This window comes from Lissotriton helveticus, chromosome 2_1, assembly GCF_964261635.1.
Source record: "Lissotriton helveticus chromosome 2_1, aLisHel1.1, whole genome shotgun sequence".
Taxonomy (NCBI): domain Eukaryota; kingdom Metazoa; phylum Chordata; class Amphibia; order Caudata; family Salamandridae; genus Lissotriton; species Lissotriton helveticus.
The window spans coordinates 202,747,673-202,772,639 of record NC_136059.1 but is presented as its reverse complement, the minus strand read 5'-3'; the positions used below and the strand labels follow the sequence as shown (position 1 = coordinate 202,772,639).

At 44.6% G+C, this 24,967-nt stretch overlaps 1 protein-coding gene across 1 annotated transcript in view; it reads right to left on the bottom strand.

The window, feature by feature from the left end:
- LOC144817857 (aquaporin-7-like) overlaps window positions 1-24,967 on the bottom strand; it is a 153,937-nt gene that overhangs the window by 18,703 nt on the left and 110,267 nt on the right. Inside the window, exon 4 of the mRNA XM_078674729.1 lies at window positions 1,984-2,121. Within this exon, the coding sequence (XP_078530855.1) occupies window positions 1,984-2,121 (138 nt within the window). The remainder of the gene's footprint in view (window positions 1-1,983; window positions 2,122-24,967) is intronic.

The window sequence follows — 24,967 nt, the reverse complement described above, 5'->3', positions numbered from 1 at the left end:
AGATGTGTCTTCAGCTCTTTCCTAAGCTGGAGCGGGGTTGGGGCTGTCCTGATGGTTACATCAGTGTTTAGTTTGTACAGGAGTGAGTACCGGTGCCCAAGGATCTGCGCAGAAGCCTGCGAGTGATGCAATTAAACCTTGGCGCGCCGAAACCAAAGCGGCGTAGACTTAAATCCACCTCATGTATCTTTAATTTACTTCCTGCCCCATATTCATCTCACTTTTGAAGATTACTGCTTTCACCCTTGGTAATGGTTTCTCTGTCTTTCTCCTCTGCCTTTCTGCTTTGGGTGCTTTTCCCTCACTTGTTCTCAGTAAATGTCTGAAGTGGAAAAGTAAGTGGCGGTCCCCAAAAACAAGTGCTGGTGATCCCCACTGGCGACCTCCGGCTCAAATTAAGCACTGGGTTATGGGATGTTGTTCCACATCTTGGGTAAAAGAAAAGACTTCACAGAGACCCTCCCATCTTTTCTAAGCCACGCCCATTTCAATCTCAAACCCCCACAACAATCCACATGGTTAGACCACTTCAATAATGTTCTGAAGCAGACTTTTGACTCACAATATCCTTTGCACACTTTCACTCTCACAACTTTACCCTGTGTCAAACAACAAACAAGACCCCTGAAAACCTTCAGGCATTCAAACTAGTCTGTTCTGAGCTATCTTTGGCCCTAGAGATTGATACATCAACTTGCATTTTAAATCTTAGCGCCTCAATGCATTCTTGCTCCCAAACACTCCTATGCACAATCAACAACCTACTTTCTCTACCACACAAGCATATCCCACACTCTTCCCTATCAGCTAGCAATTTTGCTACTTCTCCAAAATCACTACCACTAAGGCAATTCTGCCTTTTGTCACCAAGTCGGACGTGTCTCTGCCCAAAACAGGGCCCTCGGCAAACAGCTCTTATGAGTATTCAAGACATATCTCCAAAGTATCTTTGCATCTCTATAACAGACACTCCTGCAATCTAAGCGCCACCAATTAAAATCTCACAGCATCCAAACTTCGAAGCGCTGCATCTAGATTCCAATAAATTCATCTTCCAGACCCCTCCACTGGAGCACGCCAGTAATCCGATCATGTTCCTCACTCAAATTAGGCCTAAAGGTCCATCTCCAGATACCTGAAGGAACTGGGGGGCATATTAGCAAGGGGAAGTATTGCCGCTTTTTCGGCGAATTGTGCCGAGAAAGCGGCGATACTTCTAGAGCCCTATCCACAAGGGCATTGGAACGCCTGGCTCAAGCCCACTTTGCATGTCGGTGACAAACATCGCAAATGACATGCAAAGTGGGCGTTCCCACGTCCAACCACATGTAAAATGTGGTTGGAGGTGGGAACACCCTATCACCAGGCCGGCGTTGGGAGGAAAAGACCTGCAATAAACTTGTTTATCGCAGGTCTCCCAACGCCTGCTCTGACCAGGGCTTAGGCATTGATAACATGGGGGTGTGGATCATAAAGCTGAATCCACCCCCCCATATTATCAATGCACACATTAGCGCGTGAAAACAACGGTTGTTTTCATGCGCTAATGTGCCATATCGCCGACTATCGCCGGATTTCATTTCGCTTACGTGATGCACATTGATAATTGCGCGCTATCACGGCGAAAAAATCCGGCGATATGAAGATGTGCGATGTGCGTTTATTAACGCACTTCTAGGTAATATGCCCCAGAGTTCTCATCACCTTGCAACACTGGCGTAAATATGTATATTGCTGCCTGTAAGTAGTAGCAGATCTAGAAATGCCTCTTTATTGTCTGCCTTCTCTTTCTATGTCGTGACTCATGTTTACAACTCGTTTTATGCCTTCCACCATATCAACCCATCCCCATTTGTCCTGGGTACCACAAATATTTTTGCTGTCCTACATCTGTGGCAATCAATAAGCCGCCAGGTGTCTCCCTTGCAGGCTATGTTGGCATTTCACACCATTAACAAGCAAGTGTTAAGCAGAAAACTGTACCATAATAGAGAGAGTATATGACAGCAGCAGCAAGGAAGGAGCCCACACCCTGTGCTAGCACGTAAACGGGCAGCTTCCTCCAAGGCAGGTTTCCAAGGATGCAGTTTGTCAGGGATACAGAAGTGTTCATATGCGCTCCTGCAAAGACAGAAACAATACAATACATTTTATATCACTCGCCTTTTGCAAGAGCGTGTGGTAGCATTATTGCTGCACAGCTATTTATTTCTGCCTCAAAAGGGAAATAGTTGCCTGCTCTTTTCAGGATTGTTTCTCATATCCTTTCTAGTGGATTGCTCTTGGATTTTTACAAAAATACTATGTCATTCTTAATATGAAGAGTAGGAAAACTCTATTCTTGGATTCTAATGGGAGAGTCTGATAGGATTGCTTTAAGAATGTCTGTGGGAAATAGAAGGAGCTGTTAACACAGAAATAAAACGGATCATTGCCTACAGTATTAGCCTCAACACGTTGTCTGCTGTCTGAATCTGTGGCTGTACTCTCAGTAGTTAACTGTTGTCTTGTTCCTAGTAACTGACACACAATCAGTACTAAACAAGGCTAGTTGAGCAATTCTTACCTAGTTCTATGATGTGCACAGTTCGATAATTGAGCCTCAGTCTCGTTGGACATCATCATTGTTCCCATCGAATGACATCTTAGCCTCAGTCTTGTGGGACATCATTGTTCCCATCTAATGACAACTGAGCCTCAGTTTTATGGACATCATTCTTCCTATTTAATGACATCTGAGCCTCTGCCTCATTGGATACCATCATTGTACCCATCTAATGACATCTTAGCCTCAGTCTCGTTGGACATCATCATTGTTTCCATCAAATGACATTTTAACCTCAGTCTTGTGGGACATTATTATTCCCATCTAACAACATCTGAGCCTCAGTTTCGTGGACACCATAGTTCCCAGTCTAATTGAATTGAACCTCAATATCGTTGGACATCTTCATTGTTCCCATCTAACGACATTTGAGCCTTAGTTTCGTGGACATCATCATTGTTCCAATCTAACGACATCTGAGCCTCAGTTTTGTGGACATCACCATAGTTCCCATCTAATGACATTTGATCCTCAGTCTCATTGGACATCATCATTGGTCCCATCGAATGATGCCGAAACCTCAGTCTTGTGGAGATCACCATTGTTCCCATCTATGACATCTGAGCCTCAGTCTCGTTTGACATCCTCATTGTTCCCATCAAACGATAGCTGAACCTCAGTCTCGTGGACATCACCATAGTTCCCATCTAATTGAATTGAATTGAACTGAATTTTAATTTGTAAAGCAAAGGAATTGCCCCAGAAGGGGTATCTCTGCGCTAGAGGAGTGGTATATGCCTAGCCAGGTCGGTCAAGTACTGAACAGTTCTGTCCTCAGGAGTTTCCTAAAGTGGAGGAGATTAGTGCACTTTCGTAGTTGAACGGGCAATGAGTTCCAGTACACGGGAGCAAGATATGCAAAAGCTTTGTCCCATGCCCGAAGTTTTCTGTAGCGGGGGATAGCCATCAGAGCTTTTGCCCAGAGCGAAGAGATCTGCCAGGCAGATTGTACTTACGTTTTTCGGCGAGATAGCTTTTAATGAAATCTGACCCTCGGTCTCGCTGGACATCATCATTGTTCCCATTGAATGATATCTGACCCCCAGTCTCGTGGCCATCACCATAGTTCCCATCTAATGACATTTGGGCCTCAGTCTTGTGGATATCATCATTGTTCCCATCTAATGACATCTGAACCTTAGTCTCGTTTGACATCATCATTGTTCCTATCGAACGATATCTGAACCTTAGTCTCGTTTGACATCATCATTGTTCCCATCGAACGATAGCTTAGCCTCAGTCTTGTGGGACATCGTTGTTCCCATCTAACGACATCTGAGCCTCAGTTTTGTGGACATCATCATAGTTCCCATATTATGACATCTGAGCCTCTGTCTCGTGGACATCACCGTAGTTCCCATCTAGTGACATCTGAGCCTCAGTCTTGTTGGACATCCTCATTGTTCCCATCGAACGATATCCGAGTCTCAGTTTCGTGGACATCACCATATTTCCCATCTAATGACATCTGAGCCTCAGTCTCGGACATCATCAATGTTCCCATCGAACGACATCTGAGCCTTGGTCTCGTGGGTATTATCATCATTCCCATCATATGATATCTGAGACTCAGTCTCGCTGGCAGTTGCCACCGAATTTTGGCCCCTGGAACGCCCAAGATGCAGAAAGATTTTTCCAGTAGTTTAGTACCCAGTTGGACCCATCATTTCGTAGATTCCCTCTCCAATGAGAATGTAGGCCAACAACCTGAAGTAGAGATGGTCCTGGGTCAGCCGTAGGTGGATGGGGAAGGAGTTCCATGTCTTGGCCGCCAGGTAGGAGAAGGATCTTCCTCCGGCGGTGTCTCTGCGAATGCGTGGGACGATGGCGAGGGCGAGGCTGGTCGAGTGGAGCTGGCGGGTGGGCGTGTAGAAAGTGAGGCGGTAGTTGAGGTACTTGGGGCCCAAGTCGTGGAGAACCTTGTGTGCGTGGGTGAGGAGTCTGAACGTGATCCTCTTGCTGACGGGGAGCCAGTGCAGGTCTCTCAAGTGGGCGGAGATGTGGTTGTGGCGGGGGATGTCCAGGATAAGTCGTGCGGAGGCGTTCTGTATGCGCTGGAGTCTTTTCTGTAGTTTGACTGTGGTTCCCGCGTAGAGGGTGTTTCCGTAGTCCAGTTGGCGGGTGACGAGTGCCTGGGTGACCGTCTTCCTGGTTTCGGTGCGGATCCAACGGAAGATCTTCCGGAGCATGCGCAGGGTGTTGAAAGAGGATGACGAGACGGCGTTGACTTGTTTGGTCATCGTGAGGGAGGAGTCCAGGATGAAACCCAGGTTTTGTGCGTGGTCCGTTGTCTTGGGGGCGGTGCCCAGGGCAGGGGGCCACCAGGAGTCGTCCCAGGCGGAGGGGGATGATCCCAGGATGAGGATTTCCGTCTTGTCTGAGTTCAGTTTCAGGCGGCTGGTCTTCATCCATTCGGTGACGTCTTTCATTCCTTCGTGGAGGCTGGCTCTGGCGGTGGCGGGGTCGTTGGTGAGGGAGAGGATCAGCTGGGTGTCGTCGGCGTAGGAGATGATGTTTAGGTTGTGTTGGCGTGCGATGGCTGCGAGGGGGCTCATGTAGATGTTGAAGAGGGTGGAGCTGAGCGACGTTCCTTGAGGTACACCGCAGATGACTTCGGGGAGCGCGGAACAGAACGGGGGGAGGCGGACTCTCTGGGTTCTTCCGGAGAGGAACGAGATGATCCACTCCAGTGCCTTCCCTTGGATTCCGGTGTTGCTGAGGCGCTGTATTAGTGTGCGGTGGCATACTGTGTCGAACGCTGCTGAGAGATCCAGGAGGATGAGGGCAGCTGTTTCCCCGATGTCAAGCAGGGATCTGATGTCGTCGGTAGCTGCGATGAGGGCGGTCTCGGTGCTGTGGTTAGCTCGGAAACCGGACTGTGAGGGGTCGAGGGATCCGTTTGTCTCGAGGAAGGCGGCGAGCTGTTTGTTGACGGTCTTCTCGATGACTTTGGCAGGAAAAGGGAGGAGCGAGATGGGGCGGAAGTTCTTGAGGTCGGTGGGGTCCACTGTCGGTTTCTTCAGGAGGGCGCTGAGCTCGGCATGCTTCCAGCTCTCCGGGAAGGTGGCGGTGGCAAAGGAGATGTTGATGATGTCTCGGAGTTGGGGTGGGATGATGGAGTCGGCCTTGTTGAAGACGTGGTGGGGCAGGGGTCGGTTGGGGAGCCGGAGTGGATGGTGTTCATCGTGCGGGTGGTGTCTTCGGTGCTGACTGGGGTCCAGTTGTAGAGGGTGGTGGTGGGGGGCGCTGGTTCGGCGGTTGGGTGCGTGGTCTGTGCGCCGAAGCTGTTGTGTATGTCGGCGATATTGCGGTAGAAGAACGAGGCGAGTGAGTCGCAGAGGTCTTGCGAAGGTGTGATGTTGTTGTTTCCGGCGCTGGGGTTGGAGAGCTCTTTGACGATGTAGGCCAACAACTTTTGCTCGAACAAATGCCTTCCTTGACTTTCACCCTCACCCAAGGACCTCAGAGCATTTCTTTCACAATCAGATAATATAGTGTTTCTGGGAGAAGAAAAGCGTGAGCAGAAAACCTATCATCATTCTTTAGTTGGCACACTTGTCGTGGCACTTAAGGCGGCAAAGCCTGTCATTCATGGTCAGCCTTTGTAGGCTCAAGGGCTGATGACTTGCGGCCCAGTGTTTCCACACCTAAAATTACCCAGTGTGGGAACACTGGCCCAGTTTTATCAGGTGTGTGGTCCTGCACCCAGTAAAATCACCTTAGATTCTGAAAAAGGGGCTGTGGGCAACATCTGGCCCCCACCCAACTACTTCCTCAGTGAGTGAGCATGGGGCATTCCTCCAAACTACAATAGAGCTCACTCTGACCCTACAACTCACCATGCCCCCTCTACTCCACTTTACCAGCTGTTTGGAAAAACCTGCTCAGAGCAAGTAGAGAAGAGTAGTTTCCAGATTCAGGGATAACAGTGTGGAAAAGGAACTGATATTTCCAAGTGCTCATGGTTATTCCTAATATGTGGGATCCAGCTTGTCGTTACATGGTGCAGGGGCAACTACAAGCTGGAATTGGTGATTGCGGTCCCTCAATTTCAGCACTCCGCAACTTGGCATCAGGCTCTGAGTCGCGTATATTCATCAAATGCAAACTCTCTCCTGTTTTTGAGAATCATTTTAACACCTAGTTTGCTAGGGAAGGTCAGCACAAATTTAGAATAAAACTCTCAAGAGCAGAAATGGTATCTCCCCGTCTTTAGGGTTCACCTGCTTAGCAGGGGCAGATTACAGCCTGGGAGAGGCTTGACATGTCCTTGCAGGAGAGTGACGAACTTTAAATAACATGTATTCTTCCAATCACTTAAAATTGGTACAATTAACAAACAATTGATATACAATTACATATTTTATATATAACTATTTAATAAATACAAATATTAAAAGGTTTAAGGTTTTAAGAAGTGGGTTTAGCAGCGGAACTTATTAACTATTTATAAAACGAAGAAAAGTCATTAGAAGCGGCAGGTGTTTATGACGTGAGCCGTCGTGCCGTGGTTGAGCCCTAATTTTCAGTTCCCTGATGGGATTGAATGGTATGTTTACATATTTGCCAAACTGAGATAAATCAGCCGGCTGTTAGCTCCCAGACAATGAATGGCGCAAGGCTTCTTGGCAGGATGACATTCCCAGTTTAAGAAACATTGACTTCAATAAAGTGCGTCTAGAAGTTCTGGGCAGCAACATAAGAGATGTAGCATGGTTTCTCTCCCATAGTCACACAACCTACAACTCGGTGGGAAGTACCGATGGGACCAATCGGCTCTATTCTCATAGATTGGTAGAACCATAAGTCTTGCTTAGTATTATGTGTCCTCAGTTCCTGCATCCTTGTCCCTTCATACGAGTTAGCAATCCCCCTGAGGACAGGGAGCGCCTTGAACCTTCTCCAGGTCTGCCTTCCTTGCCAGCAAATGTTTTTAACCCCTTCCGCGCTAATGACAAAGCCAGCTCGTCATGGGCGTTACCTGCGCTACGCGGATGACGAGCTGGCTTTGTCATAAACAACGCGATTTAAAAAAAACGGCGCACAGCGGGAAAACGCGGTAGCGCGTTAGGGGTTAAAGAATAGATTTGATAGTTTGATGCGTGAAGGAGATGTTAGTTACTGTTTCCAGGTTACCATGTAGGCCATTGGCTGCAATAGCTAAAAATGACGCCCAAGCATTCGTTAATGTACTGAAAGTCTCCAGTAGGGCCTTCTTGAAGGTTCCTGTGTTGGCTTGAGCGATTGCGCGGAAATATTTAATAAATGATGCTTTCGAGGTCTTGTCTGATCAGTCCGACCTCAAGGTGCAGCTGTGATCGCCAAATAACTGACTAACCTATCCACCACTTAAAATGTACTTGCATGTTTCACTGTACTAATTCAACACTAATCCTCTATGGGTCCTGGAGTAGCTAGCACGCTACTCCGGGACTCGACGAAAAAGTACTTTGATGCCTCGTCAGGGGTAGTAAGCGCTATATAAATGCAATTACAATACAATGCAATATGCAGTGCACTGTAGTTTGGCATGGACGGAAGAGAGCAGGGGGTGCGACCAGTGCCGCCGCACCGGGTGCTGACTTCCGGGAGGCTCGTGTTTGCCAGTTTATTATGGTTTTAAAGCACCTGCAGCTACGTTCCTTTTTGAATTTCTAGGCAACACAAAAAAAAACTGTCAAGATAACTCCTTTGATTAATATTCTTCCTGGAGAGAGATCGGAGTATTGTCTGGGTTTGGTTTTGACTCACTATAAAGTAGTGCAGAAGGTTAATGTGCCTGTTGCAAAGAACGTGCACCATGCAGATTATAAAGTGCATACAATGTAAATAGGTCCTGCTTTTCTAAGAAATCCTTTTGTCACTTGCAGTTTATGAGTTAAAATCATAATACAGAACAGTGAGCTATTCATTTTAATCAAAGAACTGCCTGCACACTGCAGAGTATAGATTAAAGCATAGATTAATGTTGCAAAAAGGGTTGATTTGGGTAGAAATAGATTCTTATTATTAAAGTGAACCCCTAACTATTGGTGTTCCTTTTTAAATTCTGAGTTTGTGCTTCTCCAGACCAAGCACTCAAACTATACTGCCAACCAGTATGGATGACGTGTCACTCTAATCCCTGTAGTCCTCTGGTTTATGTAATATTTCCTATATGCTGATTTACATATGTATGATTGATTGTCTCTGTGTAATGTGTGTGAGGCAAAGTGCGCTGACACCCTACACTAGTATGAGTGGCGCTATATAACTAATTAAATGCATGTGAGAGAGAGTGGTTATGGAGACTTGGGCACTGGTAAAGGGTGCTGGTAAGGGAATATGTGGTGGAGGCGCCCATTGGGGAGTGCCCAGCAGCGGTGCGTCCATTGGGGCGTAGGGGCGTAGCCCCACCAGCCCATGGACCCGCCGCAGCTGCAAGTATAATAATAATTATGAAAACTCACTACTGTATTTTTAAAATTCATTTATTCAGCGATTATCCACCTGGAATCCGGGGCGCACCCGACTGAAACGGGATGCGCAGGGGGCTGGGCCGGGCGGTCGAGACCTCTACGTCAGGTCTACGTCACAGTCAGAGTACACAGCAGGGCATGCAGGCATACCTAATGCGCATATGATGCGTGGGGCTGAAACTAGCCCGCGCATGCGCGATGAAAGTTCCCCCATGATAGCTGGTGACAGGGGGGTGCTGATTAAACCAGGCAGGAGCCCCAGCGTTCACATGGGCGACAGGGCGAGCAGCTAGTGTGCCCCCCAAGCGCCAGGATTGGCCGGTCATCATCCAGCAGGGCAGGGCAATCCATTATTGGATGCCGCGCGTGGGTGACTCAGCTGCACTGCACAATGGCCAATCACTGTGTCTGACTTCATGTAGTCTGTGCAGTGATTGGCCATTTGCGGTGCACGGCGCTGCTGACTGTGGTAGTAGGCCACTTCTATTTCTTTTATTTCCATGATTTACTGTATTGCCAATCTGTATATTGTGAGATCATCTGTAGAACATGCTTATGTCATTCTTAGAATTGTTTGATGTCATTTAGAATTGTGGGGGTTTGGTGGTTGGCAGTAGACGGTTGGTCCTGGAGGAGTTGGGATGTTGGTCTAGCTGTTCCTGTGGGTTTTGTGGTATATGAATAAAATATACTTTTCACAAACCTTTTCTGCGCCTGATGCCCATCTTTATATTGGCGACGAGGGAAACTTTGACAAGACCCACTGAACATGCCGGCTAATTGAAAATTCTGGACTTCGTTTTCTTCACGATCCAGAGATCAAGCCCAAAGACTTCTCCACAATTTTTCTTAATTTATTCTAGCCTTCGGGCGAAAATTCTACTACAAACAAGGTATTTTTACTGTAATTGTACCTGTTTTAAGCTTCCTGGCACTTTTGATCTGTCCGTTAATTCAACTGTGCCTCGGAGTTCCAGCGCGCTCTGCCAAGCCTGCTCTTCGTCATTGTGCGCTTCAACACTGCGCTCCAGTGACATCATCACGCATCTACGTGGGGCGGCCATCTTATCTTCAATCACTTTCGTGCGTGTCAGCGCTGCGCTCCAGTGATTTCACCAAGCACGCTTCGTCGCTTCATCCTTCAAAGCGGTATTGTGTGTCGGCGTGTTTTTCACTACGCTTACTGGAACTGTGGTGAGATTCCTTTATATATACTTCATTACAGCGCTACATCAGTGACGCGCACACTTACTCCTTTCATTATTTCAAGCCGTTTTGCGCAAACAAAAATTTCAACCGTCAGTGATGCGCACACTTTTACAATCCTCTTGATGACTGCAAGCGCATTTTCAGTGGTGCGCACACTTTAACCATTTCGTGGATAGTTCACCTCATCTTTACTATTATTGCAGATCTGTGTTACATATTTAGCGCATTTTCAGTGGTGCGCACACTTTAAATTGGATTGCATTTAAAACATTATTTTTCTTCTTGAGGTACATTTCCTTGTTCACGTGAGCACATATTTAATTCTCTGTTTGGAAAGGTGATTTCTTATCAGATATTTTGAACTTGGCTCCTGATTGCTTTACAACTTCATATTTCCGCATTTGCATTTTACCATATTCTATTAACGTTGTCAATATCTCCTTTGACTTTGTTTCATTTCTCCATTCATTTAGAATATGGCTAATGCACAAATCTGTAATCAACCCACAATTTTCCTACAAATTCCAGGTAAGCCTAAATTGGAATGGAAGAAGTGGTTTGAAAGCTTTGAGAATTACATTGTAGCTATTGATGGTTCTAAATTTTCTCCAGAAAGACTTAAAGCCATCTTATTCAGTTATTTGGGCTCTGCTGCCATTGAAATTTTTAAAAACTTGATTCCCATTCCACCACCTACTGGCGGTGGTGAAGGATGGAACCCTTATAAAGAAGCCGTAGCCAGATTGGAGAAACAATTTCAAGATGAGCCTAATGTCGTTATTGAAAGACATGCTTTTCACAAGAGGAAGCAATTTCCTGATGAAACTATTGAAGAGTATGTCGCTGCTTTAAGAGTTCTAGCTGCTAATTGCGCCTATGGTGCTACTGTTGATTACTGTATTAGAGACCAGTTAATTTTTGAATGCGAATCCAAAAAGGTTCAGGAAAGACTTTTGGCGTGTCGCAATCCGACACTTAGTGAAGCTATTGATTTAGCCAAAGGTGTTGAGAGATCCATTTTGTCCTCTAAAGTCATATCTGCTGAAAGTTCCAAAACTATTTCACCTGTTTGTACTGTGCAATTTCCCAACAGAGGAAAGATGAGTTTGAAACAAGTTTCTAATAATAAGTTTTCTTGCTATAGGTGTGGTTCCAAAACACATTTAGCCAATAATGCCAACTGTCCTGCTATCAAAAAGAAATGTGTTACTTGTGGTAAAGTTGGCCATTTTTCTTCTGTTTGTCATGCACCCAAAAATTTTTCAAAATCTTCTAATTCAATGGTTAGTAATATTGATGTTGTTGAAGAGGATTTGCAGAATATGATGTTAGCTATCTATGACAATATTTTTGAGTATTCTGTGAACAATATCAATCTACCGTTTAAGGCACCCTTGGGTGTTGTGTTAATTGGTGACGTTTCGCTCCAAGCCATGGCTGATTCGGGTTCACCGATTACCATTTTATCTGATGTGTTTTTCAAAGAGAATTGGAAAAACGTGAATCTCCATAAATCTGACATCAACCCCAAGGCTTTCGGCAACTTTGATATTACCATGTTAGGTTACTTTGAAAGTTCACTAGAATTTGAATCCAGGAAAATTTTTACTAAGATTTACGTTGCCATTGATGGTAAGAACATAGTTGGGTGGTTTGATTTAGGCAGACTAGGTGTAATTTTGTGTCCTGGTTCTGAACGTCCTCTGCAACTCAGAGATTTTGATGTTAACAATGTCTACATGGACAAATATAGTCTTGATATGATTCTCAAAAGACATTCTAATGTTTTTAAAAATGTTGTTGGCCAGGTCAAAGGCTACATGCATAAAATTAAGTTAAAGAAAAATGCAGTTCCTGTTCAACATAAGGTACGCATAGTTCCGCTAGGCATGCGTGAGAAATTGAAGGTCCACCTTGATACCTTATGTTCTGAAGGCATTATAGAGTCAACGGATAGTTCTGAGTGGGTGTCGGCTATTGTTTTGGCACTCAAAAAGAACCAAGATTTGAGGCTGTGTGTTGATTTGAGGTCTCTCAATAAGAATATTATTGTTGACACACATCCTTTACCCCGCATTCAGGACATGTTGTCAGCTGTGAATGGTGCCAAATTTTTTTCTATTATAGATCTCAAATCTGCCTATCATCAGGTTCTCCTTGATGATTCTTCCAAGGATCTTACTACTTTTACTACACCCTTTGGTTTATACAGATTTTTAAGGATGCCATTTGGTTTGGCATCCGCCGCTAGTGTATTCCAAAAGCTTATTGAGAATTTATTTCATGGCATTTCTGGTGTTCAATCATTCCAGGATGATATTTTGATTTTTGCAGAAACAGGTGATCAGCACAATGTTATTCTTAATAAGGTTCTTGGAATTCTTGGCTCTAAAGGTATGACTGTCAGCAAAGACAAGTGCAAATTTTTGGTTGAAGAGCTGAATTACTTAGGACATCGTATCACGGCTGATGGCATTTTTCCCAAAGAGGATTTAGTCAATACCTTGGATAAAATCAGCACTCCCAAAGACAAAGATACCTTACGTTCTTTCTTAGGTTTGGGAGAGTACTATTCTAGGTTTGTTAAAGGTTATGCGCTAGTGGTAGAACCTCTCAGACAGCTACTTAGAAAAGGTGTTCAATTTATTTGGAGCAAAGTTCATGATGAGGCTTTTGCCAGTGTCAAAAAACTCATTTCCAGAGCACCTGGTCTTAAGACTTTTGATCCTCAGGGCAAATCTTTCGTCACTGTGGATGCAAGCACAGTGGGCCTTGGTGCTGTGTTTTCTCAAATGGTGGATGGTAGAGAAAGAGTGATTTCTTTTATTTCAAGGGCTATTCGTGGTGCTGAGAAGCACTATAGTACTATTGAAAAGGAGGCCTTAGCTTGTGTTTGGGCTGTTGAAAAGTTCAAGAGTTTTTTGTGGGGCAGGCCTTTTATCCTTGTCACCGATCACAAACCCCTTGTTTTCATGATGGATGGTGTCAGGAGTGGTAAGGCGTCATCCAGACTAGTCAGACTGATTGCTAGACTACAGGAGTACAATTTCGAAACACAACATATTCCTGGTGGTAAAAATTTTACTGCTGATTGTCTGTCTAGACTGCCTCCTTTTGAAGAAGACAGTAATGACATTTTAGATCAGCATGAATGTGTTGTTGCTCTAGTTGATGCTGTGAGTTCCTTTGAATCTAGTGTTTCTGAGAAGGATTGGCTTGAAGCTATGGACAGGGATGTGCTGCTTAGTAAAGTCAAGAAATTTGTTGGTGAGGGTTGGCCACCCATTAGGAATTTGGAGGATAAGTTGAGGAGTTTTGCTCAGATTGCCGATAAGTTGAGCATTGAGGGTAATATTTTGTTACGTCAAGATCTGTTTATTCCGCCTGAAGATTTAAGAAACAAGCTTATCAAGCTTGCTCATGCTGGTCATCCCGGAATTTCTGGCACCAAGAAGATCCTCAAGAACTTTTACTGGTGGCCTGGCATGGATTCTGGTATTGAGAAGGTTATTGATGATTGTTCAGTTTGCATTAGAGCTGATAAACATTGGAAAGTTTCGACTCAACCATTATCCCTCAGAGAGGGTGCTGTGGGTCCTTGGGATAAGATTTCCATTGACTTTTCCGGTCCCTTTGAGTGTTTAGGTAGGGAGAAAAGGTTTTCTATTGTGGTCATAGATAATTTTTCAAAGTGGATTTATTTCACTTTTGTGGAACATCCCAATACTGATGCTGTCATTGATTTTTTGAGTTTTATTTTCAGTTTGGAAGGAGCTCCCAATCTCATCTTGTCTGATAATGGGGTGCAATTTGTTTCCAAGAAAATGAAAGATTTTTTGGAAAAGTTTGGTGTAAAATCTGAAACCACTCCTTTGTATTGTCCCAGGGCCAATGGTCAAGTTGAAAGGGCCAATAGGTTTGTTAAAGAGGGCATTCAGGCTGCTCTAGAGAGCAAATTGGATGTTCTATCATTTTTGAAAGAGAAACTGTGGAGTTACCATGTTACTCCTAATTCTTCTACAGGGTTTTCCCCTTATTTACTGATGAGAGGTAGACATGCTAAATCTGTTTTAAGACCTAACTTTGTCAAGGGTGTCAGGGCTGATGTCGATATGCGTAGCATTATTGGTGAGGTCAAACAGAACATTTGTGAGTCGCGTTTGGCTGGCAAAATCTATCATGATGCCTCTCTCAAGTCTAAAGATAAGATTATTAAGGTTGGTGACTGGGTTCGTGTGGTGAAACCTTCTTTATCTAGTAAAGGTTCTTCTAAATTTTCCAACCCGTTCCAGGTGGAGAAAGTTACTGATTCTGCTGTTTTTCTTTCTGAGAAGGGTTGGTGGAGCAAGGGTTCAGTTATTCTTCTCAAACCTGGGCAAGAACGTTTTTTTGCTGTAGATGAGGATGGTGGTTGTGTGTGGAATGATCTTTTGCAAAGTAAGGTGTCTCGTGCTGCAGATGTATCTATCGATAGGTCTGCCCATGATGCTGGCTCTGATGCTGCTGTTTCTCCTGAAATTGTTGTTTCAGGAGAGGGTCCAGGAACTTCTTCTGTTCCTGTCTCTGTTTCTGTCCCTAACATGCAGGAGTTCTCAGGGTCCTCCTCTCTATTGGATTCCTCCTCTCATAAAAGGATTTCTAAAATTCCCAAGAGGATTTCTAAAATTCCCAAGAAGTTTGATGATTATGTTTTGGATGTTTAATTTATTTTTTTTGTTCTTTCGTTTGTAAAAAGATACATGTGGTAGTAGGCCACTTCTATTTCTTTTATTTCCATGATTTACTGTATTGCCAATCTGTATATTGTGAGATCATCTGTAGAACATGCTTATGTCATTCTTAGAATTGTTTGATGTCATTTAGAATTGTGGGGGTTTGGTGGTTGGCAGTAGACGGTTGGTCCTGGAGGAGTTGGGATGTTGGTCTAGCTGTTCCTGTGGGTTTTGTGGTATATGAATAAAATATACTTTTCACAAACCTTTTCTGCGCCTGATGCCCATCTTTATACTGACGTAGGATCCGGTTCTGGGCCCTCCTCGTCGTCACCGTGGTGTGTGGACTTGCCTTCGCTTCGAGTCTCCTCGTCCTCGTCGTCACTCGTGCCGCCTGCTGAGTGAGTATCATTAAGTACTATGAGTATCATGAAGTACTATGCAGGGTAACGGGTCCATCTTTTTCGTACTGGGGACAGACATCTGTCGTCACCCAGCCCCGCATCTACTTATGCAGTGAAATAGAGCAAGTTGTCTGTCATTACAGAAAAAAAACAAGTTAGCCCAAATGCGTCCAATTACAATACAATCTCTCTCTCCCTTTCTCTCTTAGCCCTTGTGTAGCATCTCGCCGCCGGCACTTGCTGACAAGCACTTTGTATAGCCGGAACTCGGCTCTACGCGCTTAGCTGGCAAAATTAGAAGGACAAACACAGAAGAGCGTGTCAAGAACTGTTAGGGTGCCAAATAGTCTGAAAAAATAAGCTGGTGGTGCATTAATCTAAGCAGCGCCGGATGCCTCTCCAATATCTGAGATGTTAGATGGACCCGTTTTTGAGGCTTCGTGGGGGGTAGAAGCTGTATGGGCGAGCTGCCAACTTAAAGAACACAACGCACGTTTGCTGCTCCTGGCATTAGGAAGCATTGCACTGAGGCACCCTCGATGTAGCAGGTGCAGTATTGTGCTGACATTATTCATTGACTGTTCAGGACAGCGGCGAAGTAACCGGTCGCGTTATACTTTGAGGGCTTGAGACTTTAAACACCTTTGTCTCGTCTCATCTCTGCTGGACGAGCAGTTAGTTATATGCAGGGAAAGTATTAGAACGTGAACGAAACTGGATTCATGCAGTTCTTAATATTTTTGTATAACTCCATTCTGTGTATAGATTGATAACTTGTTTTTAAACACAAAATCAATGCTTATTTAGGTGGTCATAAAGAAAACAACCCTGTCTACACATTGGTTTCTTTTACCTTAAGTGAAATATAAAAATACATTGATTTCCCAGGGTTTTTCTACAATCAAATTAGTATTTTGCAGCAAAGTAGATTTAACAACAAAGAAACTGACGCCCCCTCTTCCTCTAAGAGTATACCCCAACTTACTCCAATTCAATACAACTCAAAAGATGGCTATTTAAACTGTAATCATTGCTGGAATAGGAAAAAATACTCTGGGGACCCATAAACTGGGAGTCAACAGTGGTCCAAGTGGGTAGGATCTGAGAGCAGGATGTGCCCCCTACTTTTTTAATTTTAGAAAAACTGTTCCCTTATTTTGTGTAAGAAGACGACCGTCCCGGCAAGGTTACTTCTGAGAGTTGAGATGCTTCAGCTGACACATAAGGCAGGGAGTCTCCTGTGTAGGGAAACCGAGGGAGGGCAGAAAGCTAAACAAGCCTTCTTGCCAGTGTCCTGCTTCCCTGAGATTAATGTAAATTTGTGCAACTGGTCAATCTGAAAATCTAAATTGGAAGGCGGTACTGGCTTTAATTGATGGAATCGCTTTTATGGTGACACATTTATTTTTTGAAAGATATTTCAAGGAAGCTTCCAGCTAAGGTGCGAAGTGTGCTCTTTTAAAAGACAGTTATAAAAAAGATTGCACTACTTACAGTCTGGCAGTGCTTAATTTGTGCTGGTGCTTTCCGGTGCTCTGCACCAGTACTTAATTGCCAGCACCCAGGCTTTTGAATGTCTGCCACACGGTAGTGGTGTCTGCCAATTTAGGTACGAGCACAACAACTTCTGTTTATTATTTCAATTTACATTTCCAATTATAAGTATTTGCCTCGAAAGCCATTCTTATAGCTTTGGAAGGCCTGTAATAGTATGAATTGTCGCACTTTTAAGAGTGTGATCATTAGTAGTCTGTTGGTGCTGTCATTGGCAGTGCTGCCAGGGTCAACAGGTGGTGGAAGCTCTAGTGTCCTCCTGTCGAGGACCCCGGCACTACGTTTTTTTACAAATTAAGCACTGCAGTCTGGGTATTACTCAAATCCATATTTTGAAACCACTTTTTCTTTTCATAAACCTTTTTACGCATAAGTTGCACCTCTTCAAATGTAGCTTGTGAGCTGTGAGCCAGCATCAAGGAACTGCAAGGGTTTAGAGACTTATTTTGTATCGATCTGTCCTTATCCTGAAGTTGGTAAAAATGGCTCCTTTGGGTAACAATAAAGTCCTATTAGCATAGATAACCCTAACAACTGTGTTAGGTTTTATATCCTGACTTTGGGTTTCTTCTAACCATGCATTCTTAACATATAATGGCAACCGGTAAGGACAGTATATGTCTCCTACACCTTGTAACCCTTGTTGTCATATGTGACATATCCTGTACACTGATTTACACACTTGTATGATTTATTGTCTTTATTTAATGTGTGCATGTTATTTAGATCACTCTGAAACGCTCTATCAGCCTTCGTTCGGATGAGTAGCACTATAAAAGAAATACACATAAATTAGTGTTACTTAAATCATTATTTGTGTAATTACTCATACAGATCAATATATCTGCTATTCTTGCAGTGCATGCATATCTTTTACATGAGTTAAACAAAATTAAAAACCTGTCTCTAAATCGTAGCTTGTTTTAAGTACCTGTGAAATGATACCAGACTGCTTAATGCAATTAATTCAGAACATGGTCGTCAGGCCTGTTGGCTAGCTACTTAAGTGTGATCTTGTCTCGGGACATTGTTGGGCATTACACTGTCTTCTGGAAAAACAACACATTAAGTTTAAAGTTCTTTGCATGGCTCGCCATGCCTTTTATGAATGAGAAAGGGCTGGCCTGTATTTAGGACAGACAAAGTATTTTTCAGCCCATTGCCAGTACATGACAGCTGGCAGTTGTAGAGGCCTCGTCTCACTGCAAATCTTTCTACATTTCTTTTATGTTTCCCAAATATAATTTGAACATATTGCTTTGCAAATCAGACCCATGTATCTGACCAATCATGAGGAGGCACTCCTGGCAGGTGATGATAGGCCTTACAAACAACTACATGAAACAACATTTGCAGGACTCACCCCTGCCACAAAAGAGGCCTGCAGAAAAATAAAGACATTACAGACAGGCCAGTTCCTTTGCCAGTTTGTACGACGCAGGCTGTCGGACATATTTGCTTGCTCAGGCTGTACGACTTGGTGTCTTGCTTGTTGGCCTGTTCTGTTACATCTCTCTGATGCTTGGATACTACACCTTAGGCTGCCCCACAGCACCCCCAGTGGCCTGTGCTGATTCATCTCTATAGGATAATTCCACATCTCGAAGTAGGCTGCAAAAGTAATCTCTCCATAGGCTCCCAAGCTTCCTTCCATTGCCTGTCTTCTCAAGGAAGACCCTTTGATGCCTAGTGACGTAAACTTGTACAATGCAACATTTTGTCCAGGGTTGCCTCCTTCCTGGCCTGATTTACAGCAATATCCTCCAGCGGTAGTTCTGTTGGCCTCGTACACTATCAGGGCTCTATTTTGTTGTTTCTGCCCATCTTATCTCGTGTTTTTCTGCACTGTCCAAATCTCTGTTGCATTTTCTGTTCTAGACTTGTCCATTAGTAGCTGCAGGTTTGGTTTTCAGTAGTTTGTCGTATCTTCCTCCTTGTTTCACAGTCTTCTGTCTTCATTGGTCCTGTCCTTGGACAACCTTTGCCACTAATATTATCTTATCTCTTTGTCACCCACTCTCTGCTCTCTGGCACGGTCTTGTATTAGTTAAGGTTGGTTTGAAACATAGTGCAGCTCTTTGTCGCCCTGACTTCTCTCTATTATCCAGCAATGTTGATAGATGCTGAGCTGTCTTCATTAACATCATTTCACTCTCACCCCTACCTTCTCTCTATCAGCACTCCCTTTAAAATTGAGTTGAATGTCATTATCACACTTCTGTAAAGCCATCTTTGTTCCTTTCTGCCACACTGTATATCAGCAGTCACTGAGTTGGCTTTTAATCATATCACATTACTTTATTGGGGTTTCTTCTCGTTCACTGTTGGGTTGGCTTTTGATAGTCTTATACCGCCCTCTTTCCCCCCTCTTTTCTCTGGTGTGGTCCATCGGCAGCTGTTGGGTCAGCCTTTGATCGTGTCTTGTGTGGCCCTCCGTGCTCCCACTCTTCTCTGGATTGGTTCATTGACCGCTGTTGGGTAGGGTGTGTTGATTGAAAGACGGTGCAGAGCTCACTGGACTTTAAGGGCAGACACTGTACCCTCATTTTGCACTCGCAAGTGTTTTTCTGCAGATAGCGGCCACCCACATACAGCCACCCACCCATACACAGAGCCACCTACACAGCCACCTACACACACACAGAGCCACCTACACACACACACAGAGCCACCCACACACACACAGAGCCACCCACACAACCACAGAGCCACCCACACAACCACAGAGCCACCCACACAACCACAGAGCCACCCACACAGCCAGACAGAGCCACACACAGCCAGACAGAGCCACCCACACAGCCAGACAGAGCCACACACACAGCCAGACAGAGCCACACACACAGCCAGACAGAGCCACACACACAGCCAGACAGAGCCACACACACAGAGCCCAACACACACAGAGCCCAACACACAGAGCCCCCCACACACACAGAGCCCCCCACACACACAGAGCCCCCCACACACACAGAGCCCCCCACACACACATAGCCCCACACACACAGAGCCCCCCACACACAGAGCCCCCCACACACAGAGCCCCCCACACACACAGAGCCGTACACACACATAGAGCCCCCCACACACACACAGAGCCCCCCCCACACACACACGCAGAGCCCCACACACACAGAGATCCACACACAGGGAACAGGGGGCAGGAAAGCAAGCACAACGAGGGGGCCGTATTTTTGGGACAAGGCCACTACATATGAAGTAGATCACCTATGTTAACTTATCACAATCTCGCCAGCGCAGCGAGGCGCACTAGGGTATTATTTGTGGAGTTTCGCCAGATGTATATACCAGTCCTACAGTAATTTAAAATGTGCTTCTTTGCCAGAAAAGTGTGGAGTGCCTCGTTTGTTCCCACCTTAGGTGTGAATATTGTTCATCTGAGATTTTCATGAAAGTCTTATAGTCTGAATTCAGCACCTGAGCGTAATAGGACAGAATGTATGAAGCTCTGTGGTTATACTGAATAAGCAGCTACCTATGTTAAGCCATCTATTAATGTAATAACTGCACTTCCACAATTGCTTTATTAACCTTCCTGCTTTCTCAAATTTGCTTGAAAATGCACGATTTTTCTTCCTTTTTTTCAAAATTTTCTTGGGGGGGGGTAATCCCCCCAAATCCCCCTTTTGGGGTTCGGGCTCGCTCGCTCGCTACGGTGCAGTATGCAAATGACTTTGCGCCCCACCACTTTCAAATGTCACCCACCGCCACTGGGAGTGCCAACAAACATTGTCGCACTGGGCGCAACCAGTGCTAAAGACAGCCCTGGAAGAGAGCTTCCCTGGAAAGGCTTGGGGGCCGTAGGAAATAGTTGGTAGTAATTTTGCTCACAATGCTCCTATAATGACTTAGGCTTTCGAACTATAGAAATGACTGTTTAGTTTACAAAGTGCAAATATCACTGCAGGTGCTTTTCTTGAGAGTTGTTATAAGTAACCCTGGACAAAGCACTACGCTACGCTCGCGTAGTTTGCGAAGTTTGCGCTACTTCACACTATGCAAATTGCACGTAGCACAGTGCAAACACGCGTAGCGTAGTGCAGCGGTCATTTTTTGCTTGCTCGCGGTCTTCAACGTCAAGTTGGCGACCCTGAGCAAGCAAAATGACATCCCGGCGAGACTTTTTCCTCATTCGCAAACAGCAACATTAAGTTGCCGATCACGAGCGTGGAAAATAAACCTCCCAGCGAGATTCTCAATGTGAGGGAGGTCAGGTTTCTCATTGCGAGTGGTCGCGTTTGCTCGCAACCACTCGCGATGAGAAACTACCAGTCCACATTGAGAAAGCTGCCGCGCGAGTAAAAATCTACTCGAGCGGCAGTAAAAGACGGCTCGCACTGTGCAAGATGCCGTTTTCAATGATTGCACAGTGCGGACAAGCATCCAGTACTGTGCAATCATCACGAACAGTGCACTACGCAGTTCACGTAGTGCGAAGTGCACTTCGCGTAGCTTCGCGTAGCGCTACTCCGCGAATTATGCCCAGGGTTAGTTATAAGTGTACATTGGTTTTACTGTTTTCCGTGAACCAAGATAATTATAATTAAGGATGTGTTAATTTTAAGTTGGCCTAGTCAACAGGACTATTTTCCAAAAACCATGACGTTTGCCTTTCCAACATTGGCCACAAGTTTATTCTTTTCATTATTGATATTTTGCTCGTACAGTGCACGATACGTGCCTATTTTAGTATGATCCAGGATGATCAAGTCATCTGAATACTGAAGTCTGGGCAGTCTATGGAAGCCAATCCCTGGTGGTATTGCTTTTGCTTTCGATATGGCTTGACCTAAGTCTGCCGTGTAGAGGTTGAACAACATGGGAGCTAACACACAGCCTTGTTTCTGGCCTCGAGTTGTTAACATTTGGTTTGAGGCCATATTCCAATGATTACCTTTAGTAAATTGCCAGATATACCCCATTTTTGCAAGCTCAAACCAGAGTTTGTTTTGATCTGCTCCATCAAATGCTGCGGAGTAGTCTATAAAACAAGAAAAAAGGGGAGGGCGGACATGCAGGGAAGTGCGGTAGACTAGGTAAGACCTGGAAGTCGTATTATCTATGGTAGATGACTTTTGTATAACGCCTGCTTGGTAATAAGGGATTATGTTTTCACCTGGAGCCTATTCCTGTAATTCTTTCAGAAAGATTTTGGAATTGGTTTTTACCTCAGTATCTAATAGGGCAATAAACGGTAATGATGAAGTCCTTTTGTAGAGGAAGCAACGAGTCGGCTGGGCTGGGCTGAGAAAATTGATTTGGAAGATGAATGAATAAAGATGAACATATCATATGCTAGTCTCCTTGAATTAATGGACTGAATTTAAGAAATAGTTATACACTTGGATATTGAAGTAAAAATAATATTTAATTTGATCCCTTCTATTGGACTTTGTTCTTGATTTCTTTTTGATGTACTCCCCTTTTTTCTAATATGTATTTGTTAATTTTGAGGGGGTCTGTAGGTGGTGGGACCTCAGAGGTCTGAGCACCATACTCTTGCACATTTTTTGAACTACTGACTGATGCAGTGAACGATAGTCACCACTGCCTAGTTTTGATAAAACAGTAACCCGATGGATCGTGCCTTCTTTTTCGTGATCGGGATGCAGAACGGATCATGTCCAGGAGTGCGGGACTTGAGTGGTTTAAAAACCTTCAAGACCTACAAATAGACACGCCCCCCGAATCAAGGAAGACCGTCAGGCATGCACTCATAACCAGCAGACTGTACTATGGTAACTCCCTCTATGCTGGGATCAACAAGCCTCTGGTCCACAAACTACAGACCATACAGAACCACGCAGGCAGACTCGTCCTCGGCATCCCTCGACACAAACACATCACCCAGCACCTGCACAACCTCCACTGGCTCCCTGTTGAGAAAAGAGTAACCTTCAAGATACTCACCTAGCCCTACAAATGCCTCCACAACACCTGATTCCAATACCTCAACAACAGAATCTTCTTCCACGCACCCAAGAGGAACCTCTGATCGCCGACCTCAGCCTCGCCGAACCCCCGCACATCCAAAGAGCAAGAACGGGTGGAAAAACCTTATCCTACACCATGGCCAAGACTTGTAACAAGCTGCTGATCAACATCAGGCGCACCCCCACCCTTTACATCTTCAGGAAGACCCTCAAGACCTGGCCCTTTGACTGACCGAAGCTGCCTACCCCACCTTCCCCCAGCGCCTTGAGACCCTCACGGGTGAGTAGCAGGCTTATAATTTCAGTGATTGATTGATTAAAAACATTGATGGTAAACCAGAGTGAGAATATTGGCACAGAAACCTATGTCTGCCTTAAATAAAGAACCAAGTAGACCATTAGGCCCTGGGGCCCATTCTCTCTGATGGTTTCAGGGTCATATAGACGGATGTCTTGTTGGACGGTACGGCTTCACTCTTATAACGGTTTGTATGTTGGTTATCCAAATTCTTGCACTCACCTGGGCCTTTCCCACTCAAACAAGTTAAACTACTCGTCCCTGGTGGTTCACTTTCAACAGTGATTTTGGGAGCTGTGCCAGCTAAGTTGGACTGGTTGTCCCTACTTTCATGGCACTCAGTGTTCAAGGTAATATTCTCCCATGTTCCGGAACACTGCAAACTTTCTTCATTACATAGTCCGGATGCGTATTCGGTCTTCTTTGTCATGGGGTCTCCGTTCCCGCTCATACAGTCTTTGTTATTTATTAAATTGATATATTGCGAACATTTTCCCTTATTATTACTGCTTAGCAAGAAGTATACATATAGCCTCTCAGCTTCCATATATTTGACCTCTACTAACCAGAGTTTTCTGTATGTCAGCCGTACACCAAGGGTTCGTAGCAGTGACCAAATGTTTTTTAGAAGCTGAAATGTTATTCACTCTCCCTTTTAAAACCTGGTACAATGACTCAACATTTTTTGTCTCAAGTTGAATTAAGAGTTGTGCTGAAGGCAGAGTCGCTCAGGCTATTTAGCCAGCAAGGGGTTAGTTTCCAGTTATTCAGTCGAGTTAGGATGATGTTATTCCACAATAGTCTTCTTATAAATTCAAAGTTTTCTTCTTCTTGTGAAAAGCCGACTGTGTTGGTCTGTCCGCCACCTGCACCTCAAGTCGAATCCGCGTTTTTACTGGAAAGTGGTCACATTCCGCTTGGTCCATAACTGCATCCTTCTTGTACAAGTCATATATACTGCTACTCACAAATGTGTAATCCAGTGTCAAGATGGCCCTAAATATTTGTAGAGGTTTGCCGTGCAGGCTTTTTGGTGATTGGAGGGCGTGCATAGAAGTAAGATTGTATGTCAAGGCAATCATTTACTGTTCTGACAAGGTTGTCCAAAGGTATTGATTATACGTCTGTTGGTGGTTGTTGTTGCCCTAGGTTGGTCAATTCGAAGTCTGTTGTTAATATAGTCTTGAAGGTTGAATATCTACAGAAGAGTCTAGAGCCTCACAAAAGTCGCCTACTTTTAATTTCTTATTGGTCTTGTGAAGATTTAAATAGACGTTGATCAATGAGATGGGGTTTATCCTTCTACAAATACGACACCCGTTAATAGTTATTACTTATAGCGGGAGTTGTCTGTTTCAAGTTCCGTCAGTTCCACCTTCAGAGTTGTGGAGATGAACAACATTGTGATGGGTGGGGAAAATGATTTGTTTCTATTGCTGGATTCCCTACGTTGTAAAACCCTGCTAATGTGACTGGTTCATCTGCAAAACACATAAGATGATGGACGGAATGTTGCACAATGGCAAAACATTCACCCCCAGTCACAGATCTGGGTTTAATCCATCGTTATTTTGCTCACCAAGCCACCCCAGTTCAGACATGCCACGCCACTAGAGTCAAGCTATCCTGGCTGATGAAGGGTGATAGCCAGAAACCGGTCCCAGGAAGCTTGTTTCCGGTCCAGGGAAGGCATAGCTTGGCAGTTCGGGCTGGACTGTTCCCATGAGGCACAGGGTCAAACTGATTTGCATATGGCCATGTCTGAACTGGGGT